At 41.3% G+C, this 15,200-nt stretch overlaps 1 protein-coding gene across 4 annotated transcripts in view; it reads right to left on the minus strand.

The window, feature by feature from the left end:
* The window catches only part of itpr2 (inositol 1,4,5-trisphosphate receptor, type 2), a 102,466-nt gene that overhangs the window by 77,432 nt on the left and 9,834 nt on the right, over positions 1–15,200 (minus strand). For 2 of the 4 annotated variants that reach the window (XM_018765982.2, XM_018765981.2), the window contains exons 5-16: positions 13,805–13,963; positions 11,290–11,388; positions 11,086–11,169; positions 10,082–10,228; positions 9,700–9,795; positions 7,859–7,915; positions 5,655–5,806; positions 4,681–4,780; positions 3,257–3,417; positions 1,953–2,094; positions 807–965; positions 86–258 (exon numbers count right to left, since the gene is read on the minus strand). In XM_018765982.2, the coding sequence (XP_018621498.1) occupies positions 86–258; positions 807–965; positions 1,953–2,094; positions 3,257–3,417; positions 4,681–4,780; positions 5,655–5,806; positions 7,859–7,915; positions 9,700–9,795; positions 10,082–10,228; positions 11,086–11,169; positions 11,290–11,388; positions 13,805–13,963 (1,529 nt within the window). The remainder of the gene's footprint in view (positions 1–85; positions 259–806; positions 966–1,952; positions 2,095–3,256; positions 3,418–4,680; positions 4,781–5,654; positions 5,807–7,858; positions 7,916–9,699; positions 9,796–10,081; positions 10,229–11,085; positions 11,170–11,289; positions 11,389–13,804; positions 13,964–15,200) is intronic. The other 2 variants (XM_018765984.2, XM_018765985.2) reach the window with 2 other exon arrangements.

Consider the following 15,200-nt stretch of genomic DNA (forward strand, 5'->3'; position numbering starts at 1 on the left):
AATGATTAAGCAGCAATGCATCAGAAATGAAGACATGATATTGAAAAGCCAAGATATAGCAGGTCTGGACCATGGCTGCACACACCTGGGCTCCCGGTTCCGTCGCAGCAGGGTGACAAATGTCTCAATCTCCTTGGCTGTGATGTGCTTCTCTAGCAGTTTGCGGTTGTTGTGCAGCAGCGCTGTGATGGTGTCCTCAGCCAGAATCTCATAACCAATCTGGGATTGCATTATGGAGAACTTCTTGGCAATGTACTCCTGTTGATAAAGATGGGTTGACAACAATCATCAGTAATCTGGTGTAGCTGTCAAAAGACCAGGAGAGGAGTGGTTCTGAAAGAGATGTTTTGAGACCCTTCTTCAATGGTTGAAGGGATTCAAGCAGACCACACTCATTTTAACACATTGAAGCCAAAATGAAAACTTTTAAATTTGAACCACTTGTGAGTGATTTAAAAACTAATAAAGTAAAACTAAACTAAATTTACAGTTAACACGAAATCATCATGATTACTATTATCTTGGGACTTGAACTAGCAGCTTCCGGTTACAACTATGCATCCAATTTCTACTACACTGCTGTTGGAAAAAACTAAGTGTAGATCTATTGTGACAAGTATAAAAGACAAAATTAAGAGGCGAGTTACAAAGACATTTATGATGTACTAAACTACATTATTGCTATAATGTATATACACAATACATGTATAAACAGAGTGTACTTGTGTAAAGTGAGTATAATTTCCATCAGTTCTCTACACAGCCCAGTGACTGAGGCACTCCAGCAATTTGTCTAGCAGCCTTGCCTGGTTTTTCCTGTAGTCCTGCTGCGAATGACGCAGTACCCGGTAACAAAGCCGCAACAAGTACTTGAAAGGGGCGTAGCGCTGGTCACCCAGGTCCTCCAACTTTAGCATTGGACCCTCGCCCAAGTCTGTGAACGGTGCCTTCAGGATGCCAAAAATCTAGAGAACACAGAGGGCGCAGTCAGTCATAGTGGCACACTCACTCACACAATTTATTGAAGGGGTTTATTAGAATTGGTCCTAGGTGTCAAGTATAAGAAAGTATTATTACTTGAGTTCTTGAACACATTAATTGGTAACTAATAGCTTTTTTTTTTATTATTTAGCTGATGTACGGGGAGAGGTTTAGATCAGTTTACAAATATTGATTTGTCTAATCCTTTTCCAAAGTAGCCTACAATGCTATGTTTGAAAAATAAGCTACTTAGAACGATTTACTCATTGAGACAGCTGTGTAATTTTTACTGTAGAAATTCAGGATAAGCGACTTGCTTAAGGGTACTACAGGAGGAGGTGGGATTTGAACTTCAGTAGAAAAATGGCAGCACTAACAGGTATGATATTTGCTACCCCTTTGATCAAGATGATTGACAATGCTAAGTAACTTTACATCAATTTAACCATTTACACAAAAAAAATTCAGGGTACGTACCTTACCTAAAGCAGAAGACTGGTTTTTGAATTCAAGAGCTTCAGATGACAATGCAATAGCCTTAACCACTACCTTAGCCCTGGTTTATTAGCCATCTCCCATTTATTTCTGTATACATTATACTGTCACATTTTACATATATACAAACACAAACCCTCACTCATCATATGTTTGTTTCCCCCAAACACAGTTGCATTTGTTCCAGAATAGATAGCGCTCTCATTCTAATTAAACAATTAAAGTATTTCATTTCAAACAACTGTATACAAATTAACTTCTAGTGAATCAGCCTTCTCTTATTATTAATAATATGGTAGCCTCAATATCCCATATTTGCACAAAATTTAACCCATAAATGGCAATTTTTAAAGTGTTTTAGGTGTAAGAAACTAACTTTTAGTATATTTAGCATAGTGAAAAAAAGCATCTTTGCAACTTAAAGTGGAGGAACAAAAGACTGGAAAGCATGATGGGAGAGGGTGTTCCAAGCTGACCTGAGCCAGGATGTTCTGCTCCCTCATGAGCTTCTGCCTCTCACGGTTAGGCTTGGTGATGACCACAGATAGCACGTCTTGCCCATTGTTGGGTATGTCCGCCACAAAGAAAATTAGGTCCACCAACAGCTTGATGACAAACCTAAAAGTGCAGGACACACTGCAGTGTACAGAACCGCGAGTGTATGGTGTGAAGCAGGGCTGTCCCACTCATGAATGTTCAAGGGCCAAGTCTAGTTGGGTTTCCAGCTCTTCTAACATAAGCAGGAGCTCACAAAGGGAGTCACACAGGCTCAATTTGGACACCACTAAGCCGGATCAAAAATCTCCTAGACCAAGGATCCCCTGGGATCACAGCTCAACAGTCCTGGATTATGTGTTCAATTTTTCATACTTCTCTCAAAAAGAAATTCTTTCCGTAACGAGGTTAAAGCATAGGGCCCAATGCAGGGTAGACCCTGTATAGAGACATTTTGATTATTAAGCTCAGATTTTCATGATATTTTAAACATGGGCTGAACACCAGCTGAACAACTAAGCACTTATTATTATTGTTTTGGTCATTGAACTGTTTCATACCAGTGTACAAGGGAGCGTGAAAGCTGTGCATCAACTGTGTTGCACTGGGACAGAATGTTTTATTGAAAGACCTACCACTGGCTGATATAATATAGCATAAAGGCGACTGGAGTTCATCCATCAACTCCTCTTCCACCAATTCTGGACAAACAACTTCGCAATGGGCAAAATGCCACCATGACGACTCATTAGCCCACAGCATGAAAAAACATTTTCAAAAGCCGCTGTATCAGTTTTCATTCTACAAGACCCCGTTATATGAGGGCTGCAAGTACATTCTGTACAAAAGTACACTGCAGCTGCTTGCTGGCAAAAAAGAAGCCTCATATGAATTTATTACTATTTATTGCTATTACTGTTTGTCTGCTGCAGTGCTTCTCAAAGCTCATGCTAGTGCTCTGATGGTCCATGAACAGTTACAAAAATTAATACAAAAAATTCCAAGATGCACAAATTTTGAAATCAACCAATCTCAATAAGTTTGGAATCAACTGATGTAATCACATCTTTAAATGTTAGAGTGAAGATCTGCAAAAAAGGCCCCAGCCTGTCCAAACAAGATGTGAGAAATCCCACCGAACAGGTATGACCACACATAAAACATTATGAGGAAACAGCTTTGCTTTTACAGTACTTGACGAGAGACAGGGAGTGTACTACAATTAACTTGCCCACTAACGCAGGACAGCACCTCCTCCTATCCTGGCAAGTGAAAACGCCATTACCTCCTCTCATTCTGGGTGATGCTGCCTTCCTTCAGCTTCTGCACAGTGGCCTCGAGGACTTTGTTGGCATCATTAGCAAAGTCCAAGTCCCTCACCTCAGACAGGGGCACAGAGACAATGGCAAACGCCTCTTTGTCCTCTTTGGTAGGGCACGTCCCAATCTGCAGGAGTGATTCATGACCACAGAGACACTAACATTAACATCCCTTTTCTTCCAGTAATGTCTGCACATGATAAATACAAGATATACCATTTCATGCATACACAGTGGATCCTTAATTTAAGAACAAAATGGGGACCAGAAGCCTGTTAATAACAGTTTGTAAATCCAGCCACCAAGTCACAATTAATAAAAGCTTAATCTAAGAGTTAGAGAATGGTCCTTAATTTTCAAAGAATAGCAGTGTTTCTCTGAATCTATGAACTGGGTAGGTTCTCTAGAAGACTTGTATTATTATCTGAAGTTAAAGTAGAAATGGAGATATTCATTTAAAACTGGTTTAAAACAACTGAAATTAAAAATAATTTGCCTACACAAAGTCCCATTCACGGCCCATAAACATATGGAATGTCCCTAATCTTTTAATCACCAACTCTCAGGTACACCAGACATGAGCTGTAAGCAGTGTCGAGGTCTGACCAATTAATCTAGTCCATGTTCCTATTGTTTGGGTGCTCTTTACTCCCCTACAAACAGCTGTTTGCAGAAATTCTTGTTGTGTTCTCTCCATGCTCAATTTTTGAAAAGTGCAGAAAGTATACACACACACACACACACACACACACACACCATCTGAAACCCCTTATCCCATATGGGGTCGCGGGGAGCTGGAGCCTAACCCGGCAACACAGGGTGCAAGGCCGGAAGGGGAGGGGACACAGCCAGGACGGGACGCCAGTCCGTCGCAAGGCACCCCAAGCAGAACTCGAACCGAAAACCCACCGGAGAGCAGGACCCGGTCCAACCCACTGCACCACCACACCCCCCACAGAAAGGACAATAAAATAAAAAATTAAATGCAATATAGCTTTGAACATTCCGAACTCAAACATTCATAACACATGAACATATTGTATATTGATTCTACAAGCCACAAAAAAAGGAGTATGGTATGGAATTCAATCACAACACAAAGTTTCCAACAACTCAAAAACAATGCATAATGGCACATGCTTCAATCCAACATATATGGCTTTAAGTTCTGGTCAGCATGAAAAATCCCAGCACCAATGCATCAAAAAATGAAATTTTACACATGCAATAGATTTGGTTAGGCCAACAGCAAGAATATGCTCCAGAGGGACCACTGAAAAAAGGCCACCAAGCAAAGAACACTGGATATGAAATTGCTCACAAAGAGCAAGATTACAAAAGGGAAAGAACTATGGTATGATGGTTATTGACATGGCTGTGATCCTCCAACCTTGAGCATGACAGGCCGCTCCTCATCTGTGTCGATGGGGACATTGGTGCTTGTCACCCATGTATTGGTGCACAGGTGCCTCAGTCTGACGTAGGAGTTCCTGGAAAAAGCAGAAAATGCAACACTTAAAACAGCAAACAGAGATTAGCAAGCAAAAAGACCAACCTGTTAAACCAAGGGTTCGCAGCAGCCAATGCAGTTGCTGAGTCATAGCATAAATGGGCTTATGAAGTCTGTTATTCATTATTATTTTGTTGCATTGCTCATGGCTTTTATCAAAACAACGTACTTTTACATGCATTAACAACTCCATATTTCACCAGAGTAAATACCTTGCTTAACAGTACAACAGCACTGGGGTTTACATGACTTGAGGAAGCAAATTACATTTCCATTCCATTAATCAATCCATCAAATTTGCTACCTGATGCTATAGCAGTTGGACTGTATTTATGATTACTCAAAGTCTATGTTTGGTAACCTGCACACTTGTTGAAAATATAGAAGAGGAGCAGAAAAAGTGTTGAGCTTTGGCAAGTGAGTCACAGAGTTGGCATTTTTGAGTTCTCCTGCCTCTCATCTGTATGAGACAGCACCCTGGAGAGTAAGAATTGTCAAGGCCCTGGAGATTCCAGGTGTCTGATTGTTTTCCAGGCCAGCTGTTCTGTCAATATATCTGTCTGAGTGTGGGATGGGGCTGGTTGTGCTCAGCAGCCAGGATATGTGGAGGCCTTGGCAACAACATCCAGCAACCAATGTCCAATGCGAGGGTTTGTTAACATCCAAGAGTTAATGAGTGAGCAGAGGGTTTGGAAACCCTGCTAAGCAGGTGTTGGAGTTGCACAGTGGGGGACTTCCTCTCAACACTTTGCTACAGTCTGATATTCTGAAGACTGAGGGACCACCAAATAATGCAGCAGCACAGGGGCTCAACAACAATGAGCCTCTAAAAGGTCTGCAGCTCAGCCACAGACCTGGGCACCAGGCAGTCAGCCCGCTGCAAGGTGGTTGCATCCAGCTCAAACAGTGAAGCGATGTCATTCCCATGGGGCACGGAGACCAGGGTGTAGGCAATCTTCTCTGCCGCCTGTCGCTTCTTCTTTGATGCCAGTGTGTCACACTCTGTCTGCAGGAGGAGAGTGTAGTACAGGGGGTCATGGGTCATTTGCTAGCAAACAAGCAACAGTACAAGAAACTAACTGAAAAATGCACTGAAAATACAGGGACACCAGACAAAGCAAACATGATCGCCCACTGCAGAGGTGCACAGACAAACATTCATTATAATGCATACACCAAGTACGCAGACACACACGCACACAGATCAGAGACAGACTCCTCAGTCCCACCGAAGCTGCGAGGTGCTATGGTGCTGTGAGACTGCAGAGAATGAGATCCTTTGACTGTGAATCTGCAATGAACCAAGGCTGCTGTGTGACTGCAGACAGAGGGGCCCCCCCTCCCTTGTTGCAGAAAAGTGCAGAAAGCAGGAGCCCAGGGCCAAATTTCACACAAGATCTGAATATCCAACCTTTAGTCCTCTTTAAAACTTTCCTTCACTATTCACACTTACTTTCTTCGAGAGAAAACTATTACAGAGACCACTGAGGCATATACCACAAAGCATGTAAAAAGAGAAAAAAAAAATAAGTTTGGATTAGAGATACTGCATAGAATATTAATTAAAACCAACAGCAATTACAAACAAACATTACCCATGGATGTCTTTTTGTTGGACCTTTCCCAAAGAAAGTCAATATTTGAAAAGCTAATCAAAACACCCAACACTTGGGTGCAAATTTCAATTAGTTATGTATCTATGATGGCATGTTGTTCCACAGCCGCAGATGCTTACTACACCAGTTTACTAGCGACAAGAACACACATTTATTCAAAGCAACCATTTCACACTTTTTTCCTCCACATAAAACAGCAATGGCCTCCTTAAAATTTGCTTCAGTACAATACCTATGCTTGGTTACTCCCTAAACACCAGCAATAACACTGCTCCTTCACTTCTGGCCATTTGGTAGACCCACTCACACAGATGAAGGGAGGGGGAAAAAAAAAAAAAAATCAAAAACCTGTTGGTTCTCATTTTTATCTCCAACTGAGCTCCCTTTGTCCCACAGGACTGCTGAATACCTCAGAAAAATCAAAAACCGTCTCAGAACTATTTCAGACCAATTTTGCTTCTGAACTCCTAAAACCATAAGTTAGTCCTTCACTGCCTGGTACTTCTTACCTACGCATTTTCCTGTTCATATGTCTCTTTCATAGGGTACATATTCCAGTACTTATCCATGACAACTTCAGTCCTTTGTGCATCAAAAATTGTTTGCATCTAAGCCTTCAGTCGGTTGATGCACTTTTCTCTCAGCTGTACATCACTTTGGAGAAAGGCATCTGCCAGATGCATTAATGTGTATGTAATTGTATAAGCATTGCATGTATCAGCATATTTTTGTAGACCAGGGTCTTCCTATAAGGGATACAGATGGAGGGGCACGACAAGAACGGTTAACTCCTGCAGTAACTCGTGATCACTGGCAAGTGTTTGTTTTCTCTTCCCACATCGCCCTCTCTTGCATACCCACCCACTTCCTGCTTTTGTAACTTATTTTACCCCTTTACTCCTTTTCTACCTACTTCAACCTTCTTCCCTCCTTTCACTCTCTAAATACCTTGTTCCCTCTCTTTTCCATCCTCTGTACTTCCTCTCTCTTCCTCACTTTCCTTATATATACACACACCTCTCACCCACTCTCTCACTCCTGCCCTCGCTCTATCTCCAAGCCCTCCTGCCAGAACGGGCGGCTCCCCCCAGTGCTGATGCAGACAGCACGTCCACCTCCCCCTGGGTGCCCCCAGAAGCAGACATTATGTAAGGAGCCCTGTCTGTGCTCAGGCTGCAGCAGCTCTGGCAGAATACTAATACGTCAGGGAGGGAAGGGGGGCTCAACATGTGGGGTACTGCTCTCACTGTTGCGTGTGCATGTGCCGGAGTGGGAGTGGGCAGGATTGCGTAACACTGCTGTGGACAGCGTGGGCAGCCGAGGCCAACTGCAGGAAGGTGCAACCAGCTGAGAGGTCTCAGCGGGCTGGGCATGGAGGAGGATGGGGGCATTACCAGTGTCAGCCAGAGCGAGAGCCAAGAGCAGTCCATGGCAACACTTACCGCCCCACTGGACTCCATGCTGTCGTCTCGATAGTCAGGGTTCACCTGTAAGAAGAGCTGACTTTCAAAGATCAACTACCATGAGAGCCATTTTCCCTTCAAGAGCTCACAGAATCTAAATTCAATTAACAATTCATTAACTGAGGTTCTCGTCAGACAAGCATTACACAGCTGTCACACATCACTATGAGTGACCAGAAACTTAAATATCTATACTACTTACACATTACAATCGGCTGTTGTTTTTCAATGACATTGAGAGTTATTTGTAAATAATTATTTAAATAAAAACTGCAACAATCCTTCCTTGGACTACTTCACTGCAGAGACAGTGAAGGATTTCAGTGTGAATACTGCCATCTGCTGCACACCTCTCTCTCTCTCTCAACGTCAGTTCCAATTCACAGAGAAACGACTACAAAGAATGACCATGACTTCCATGACAACCACCGTGGAACCACAATTCAAGCACCCTTTTGAACAGTACTTAACCCAAGTTTCACTTTGTCAAACTAAGCTGTACGAATGTGCTCAACTGCAGGACGTTTTTTTTTTTTTTTTTTATAAGATAAGAGTGCTAACAAAGCAACAGAACAGGTTGATAGCAACAAGCAAAGTTTCCAGCTTTTTATATGCAATTATGAAAAGACCTCACATGAACACTGTGCACTGGTCCAGACCTGCTGCCTGTTTCTGTACCACAGTTACCATGTGTTACACTGACCTCATCTCCACACATTACCAGGGGGATCTACATGTAGCATATTACTGACGTAATAATTTCAAAATTAATGTAATGGACAGAAAAATATTCAAATATGGTTCATGCCAAATTCTCAAACATGAAGTGTTCAAGTAAAGTAATAAACTTGAACCTTGAAATGTCAGCACTATCTACTCAAAGTTCACAAGAGACAGGAATGCCCTGTTGTTCAATTCCTATTAGTCCCATGACAAAGGAAATACTTGTCTCCCAGTCCCTACTGTTTGAGAGAGATGGGAAAGAGAAACACCTTCTGACTTACACCACCTGAAAAACAGCAGAGAGAAAATGAGCATGTTGCTTGCAGGTCCACGCTTGAAGTGAACCAGCCAGTCAATCTCCAACTCCTGGCCCAACATAAAGGCCGTGTTATTGGTGAAGTCAAGGAGGCAGAGGAGGGGCTCTAATTGAGAGGGTCCTTTCAAAATCATTTTTATTTTGTATTGTTTGACAACCCAGTGACAAAGGCAAGCACAAGTCACACAATCTTCTGCCATGACGCAAACAAAAAAATTTAACTCACAAATTTTTCCTGCTTTGCTATTATGTTCATCAAGACAAGAATCTGAACATAACTAATTTAACCTGCATAACAATGACCTTTAATCATAAAGGCTGATAGACTAATTTTTAAGTTATGAAATTTAGAAACCACAGCACCTGCAGGAAACTGACAAGGACACAAAGAAGAACATGCAAACTCCACAAATACAGAGCAAGATTCAAACCCACATTTGAACCCAGAGCACAAGACCTGTATGGTGCAAGTTCCACATACTGCATTACTGTGGCATCCATTATAATTTTTCTACATATACTTTGAATTGTAAAAAACGCTAGAAACAGCAATTTACCAGATGCACCATGAAAATCCACAAAGCACTGATATTAGTTTCAGTTATTATAGATTTTTAGCTTTTTTAGTCAGACTGAATGGAAAGGAAAATTTTTATACACCTTTTTTAAAATAAACTTTCTCCAAGGAATACATAGAATGAAAACAGTAAAAAAAAAAAAAACAACTGTTGGGAGGGCCAGAAATAGAGCTATAAAGGTAGAAGAGGAGCCCAATTCTCACCTCAGCAGCAAGGTAGTTTCCAGTGGCCAAGTGCTTGAAGCGGAAGAGGCTGTTCCACTGTCCAGCACCACCTCGGCAGGGATCATAGTGCACAACCTGCAACAAAAGTTAAGGTATTAGATAGCAAAACATTTGTTCAGTACGGCTGGAATGTTTCCATGGTGTACCACACTTTACACCCTACGACCAGACAACTACAAGTGGTAACAACTACAAGTGGATATGTGATTGTTTTAAGATGGCACCAAAATAGAGTTAAAGTGGATATTAAATCATACTTTTGGGTTTTTTTAAATTATGGGTACTTGGAATAATTGAGTGACCTAAATAAATAAAGGGGGGGGGGGGGGGGGGGGGGGGATAGCAGGTACTCTGGTCTTGCCTCAACTTCCCAGAGTGCCTTGGAGCTGGTGGCTGAGGTTGCAGACTGGCGCAGTGTGGTCCTCAGGAAGACATGCTGCTGCTTCTTGTATTCATCGCAGGTCAAGAACTTCTCCTGCTCGGCGTGAAAGAGCCGCACTACGTCACCCTGGAGCAACGAAAACATGAGATTGCGTCTACTGCCAACAACACAAAAGTGCAGCCATCCGAAACATTCTGTCAAAGCCGCAGATAAGCAATGTCAACCATGTATATTGTCTACTGTAAGCAGGCATACTGGTACATTAATATAATGAAGTGCCCTTAAGGTACCCATGTATATTATTACAGCTCAGCTACTCAGAACATTCTGGCAAGAGATGTTTGCAAATCTGGGTCATGCAGGAATCTCCTTCCTAGCAATGTTGGGAAATATTATCTTTGTTAAATGTTCAGATGAATCAAATAAATACAAAATGGCCATTTCATAATAAACCAAGAGCTTGCACTCACATTTACATTTATTCATTCAGCTGACACATTTCACTACGCAACTTACAATATTTAGTTACTTATTTACCCATTTATACAGCTGGGAATTTTACTGGAGCAATTCAGAGTAAGTACCTTGCTCAAGGGTACTACAGCATGAGGTGGGAATCGAACCTGCTCCAAAGGCAGCAACTCTAACCACTACGCTACCAGCTGTCCCTAGTGACAGGCCAATGCCTTGGCCATTTATGTAAGATAACATATGCAGAAGAAGGGACTATCCTGTGTGGCAGGAGCAAAGTAACACAATGTGGAGTGCAGATTAGTACAGAAAACGGAGAGGAAATGTGGTGCAAAATGCAGTGGCAAGAGATGGTGGTGGTATGGATGTGTCTAGATGCCCACAGAAACGTTTTTGGTTCTCCTGAATCATACTGCTTGCCAAACACACGGTCAACTCAGGAAAAAAAGCAATTCTCTCCTATACTGGAAATGTATTTTCTGTGGAACGTAAACAGTAGAGAATGCACTCACTCCTTTCAAGACATCATCCCTGTAGTCACTGAATTTCATGAAGAGGGTAACCTTCCAGCTGGTGTTGCAGTTCAAGGCATTGACCTGTCATTTGGAGGACATTAAGCACATTAGCTGTCATGCCTGCATAGGTCATGGAGTTCATATGGCAGCATAACAGTACACACAGAAACTGAGCCAGGGAGCACACCAGGGGTAGCTCACCTCCTTGCAGCCAGGGTTGTCCAGCAGCTCAATGTTGCTGGCATGCAGGGGTTGCCCAGCATTCATAGGCATCAGCACCACCTTATCACCGACTACCACCTGGGGGACACACACACGTGGAAATGGTTAGAAGGTTACTGCACACAGGGTGAGGAATGCAGACAGGAGACTAACACAGACAGAGGAAGGTAGACAGCACTGCAGATCAGCTCACATATGCAAACAGGGGAACAGAACTCCACCTCAACATAAACACACTAGTGCAACACAAAGAAAACATCAAGACTGAGTGGGGCAACGCTAAAAAACCATGAACAAAGAGGGTGACGGGACTCTGAAGAGGGAAGTGAAGAAGAACAACACTGTACACTGGCTCCTGGTGTTACAAACAACTGAATTACTAATTTTTGAACATACAAATATCTTTCCCAGAGAGAAACTGACCCGCATTTTCATATCCAGCCAGTAGATGGCATGTACTACATGAAAATAAAAATAGAGGGTGGAACCACCTTCATTAAACTCATTTCCAGTGTTTACAGCTTGTGTCTGCAATCAATAATATGAGGACCATTGGGACTAAATTAATCAGCATTAAATTAGAGTTTGTGGAAAGAACACATTTATTTTCAGTTATTTAACAGTTTAATTATAATGTACTTTAACACAGTGACCTTAACAATGTAAGTCACTTTGGAGAAAAGTGTCAGCTACACAAATAAATGTAAACATTAAAAAATGTTAAATAAAGCTGTAATATGGAAAAAAGTTCTTTAATACTTTTAAATAACTTTACCTGTAGATAAATTGATAGTCATCTATATTACTAAGCTTGCAGTGATTGTGACAATCTTGAAGTTATTTAAGAACAAATCACACACACGTTAACAGAATTTCAGTCCCAACTGTGTTTGTAAGTAAAGGAGCCAGAGTACACAGACACCAGGGAGATAAGCCAGCACTGCAGACTGATAGAGAGGACGACAGTCAGCGACACTGGCTAAAACACTCCAGCTGGCCAACTTTCAACTCTTAATTTGCTCAACGTGGCACTACGTCATTCACACAGATATAGACAAGTAAAATCCGTGGCAATAAGAGGGCAGTCATTCGGTATTAAAGATCTCACAAGCAACGTGTTCAGGTGACAGCACGCAGCAAGTGGGATGGTCAGCATTTCAGTAACTTGGGCATCAGTGCACTGTGGACTCATGCTCAGTCTTGTGACTTACAGGAAACATGGGCACATGATAAACTCTCCAGAACAGTGTTATCTCAAAATAAATCTGATGAGATTATGTTGAAACAACTAATACCATTCATTTTAAACCCAGTCAAAACATACCTGCATGTATCTCTGACTACAAACCATCCTGTTATGTCATAGGTCTTCTATGTGCTATCTTTTGAAATTTACCCTCTGAAATGTAGTTTTTGCAAAAATAAAATGTCATATGATTCTGTTAAAGCTGCACAGGTTCAAAGAGTATACTTCAGCATTTATTCTCAGCAGTCTGTGCATAGGTTACTTTGCTACTATACTGATTAACCAAAAATGTCTGCAACACTCGCAAATGGTGCAGATACAAGATTCAAGTTAAAGCTCAAAATGTTTAATTCTAAACAGTTATATTAAAGCATAATCATGACATTATGCTTTTCCACTAAGCCAAAAACTGGACCTTACAACCATATGTAATCCCAGAATTTTGTGGAATTAAAAAGAATCTGGAAATTTTTCCCCACAGAGACAAAACTTTTACACCAAAGGAACTGCCTGAGCAGCAGGAAGCTCTGGAGTGAAACCTCATAGTTAGCGTGCAAACGGATAAACCGCCACATGCCATCACCACATGGGCAATGCAGGGATTCACTCTGCATGCTTTGCCGGCGACAGTGATACCTTTACCCATGAGCTGCTTCAGGTTAGGGGACAGGAGAGACCGGGCACATTAAGGAAACACAAAAACAACATGAGCCCTTTCAAATACCATCACCTTGATAGGTGGCAGACAATTCCAACAAGACAATGAACACTTTGGAAGTTTGAAGACTTAATTAGAAATTTAACACTGAAGATTACACTAAGAATCTAAAAGACATTTAAGCAATAGGATCCATAAAGCAATGTTGTCTTAAGTCACCTAGTAGATTTGAAGGGGGGGGAAAGAAAAAAAAAAAACCATTTACTGTGTAACAAGTGAGTGTAGCTTTGTATAGCAATTCAAACAACATAACCACTGTGCTGTGAATTAAGGAGATTATTTCAGTAAAAGTCATTTTCTAAAGCAACAAATAGACTCTCATTTAACATGATTCAGCTTCAGTGAAAGAGCATCACAGTAATACTTAAGATGTCCAAATGCGAAATAACTACCACAGACTGCATAAAAAAAAAAAACTACTGGGAAGGGAAATGGCATCTACACATGCAACACTATACAATGTAAAGATGGGGAGACGTATAATTAAGTGACCAGCACTGCACCCTTCCCCATCCTGCAGAGCAACTTACATTATCCCCTTCACTGCGCAGCTTCCAGAAAGGCTGGATGTAGAACCAGGAGCCCTCATTGCCTGACGGGTCCAGGGAAACACGCATGGCATTCTTCTCCAGCAGGGCTGGGAGCCGCTTATTCACTGTCAGGTACTTGTTGCTCTTGATGTGCAGTAACTGCAAAAATGAGAGTATTTATACACATAAAGTCACAGCAACAGTGAGACACTAAAACAAAGCACTGATATTTTAATATATTTAAAATAAGGTCTGGAGAAAATATTACATTTATTCATTTAGTTGACACTATTCTCCAAAGAGACATACAATGTTAAGCTACTTCCAGTTATTTACCCATTTATACAGCTGAGTAATTTCACTGGAACAATTTAGGATATGCACCATACTCAAGGGTACTACAGCTGGTGGTGGGATTCAAACTTACAACCTTTGGGTCCAGAAGCACAATGAAACTCAACTGAATGAAGCTAATTAAAACCCCATCATAACGGCTGTTAAAGCAGATGAAACATATTAACGGCTTCATAAAACTTAAAAACATAAATCCGTATGTTGAATTTAAAGCAGTGAAAGATGGATCATCTTTGTCAGTGAAGTAAGCTTCAGTGCAGAGAAATATCATAAAGTGTACAGACCACATCATTTGAATTTAAAAGCCTGAGGCTTCAGCAGTAGCCTGTTAATCTCTTATGGAAATACATCGCCAATAAACATTAAAATCACCAACCGAATGTTAATATTGCAGTTTAACATCTCTAAAAATAAAGGAGAGCATAGTATGGCAGTATAGAGAAGCCATCTGGAAGTCCAGTGAAGCAGCCTATTTTGTACAATCACAAATTATTGTAATTCACAAACGGTGCTGTTCTCACTCCAGAGAGAATGAAAAAGGAGAGAAGAATTTAAAGGCAAGAAAACACTATCTGATTCAACCTCAGGACTGCACGTTTTTCAGAAGGTAGCAGACTAACAAGTTCACATTCAATTCCAAATTGAAGCCATGCTGCTGTACCTTTGAGGCGCTAAATCCAAAACGCTTCGGTATAACTACTTATGGTAGATACATGAACTCCTCAATTTTGAAAAACTTTGAAAAAATGTGACTATTAAGCAACTGAATACAGTAATTTACATAAAGCATGCTTAAGTCAATTGGTCCAAGATAGGTCACCACTTGTCACAGATTGTCATCTATTATGACACTTAAAGACAAACAGAAATCCACAGAAACTAACTGCTGCACCATTCCAGAAAGTAACTCTGCAAGACAGATGGCCACATTAAAGACCAAGTTTTTAAAAATCACATACGTATCAAGCACTATTTTATCACCCTGGAGTACAGCCCTAGCTCATCAACCCAGCCTAGACGATAGTGTGTAACTAATACATCT

This window comes from Scleropages formosus, chromosome 5 (assembly GCF_900964775.1).
Source record: "Scleropages formosus chromosome 5, fSclFor1.1, whole genome shotgun sequence".
Classification (NCBI taxonomy): Eukaryota; Metazoa; Chordata; class Actinopteri; order Osteoglossiformes; family Osteoglossidae; genus Scleropages; species Scleropages formosus.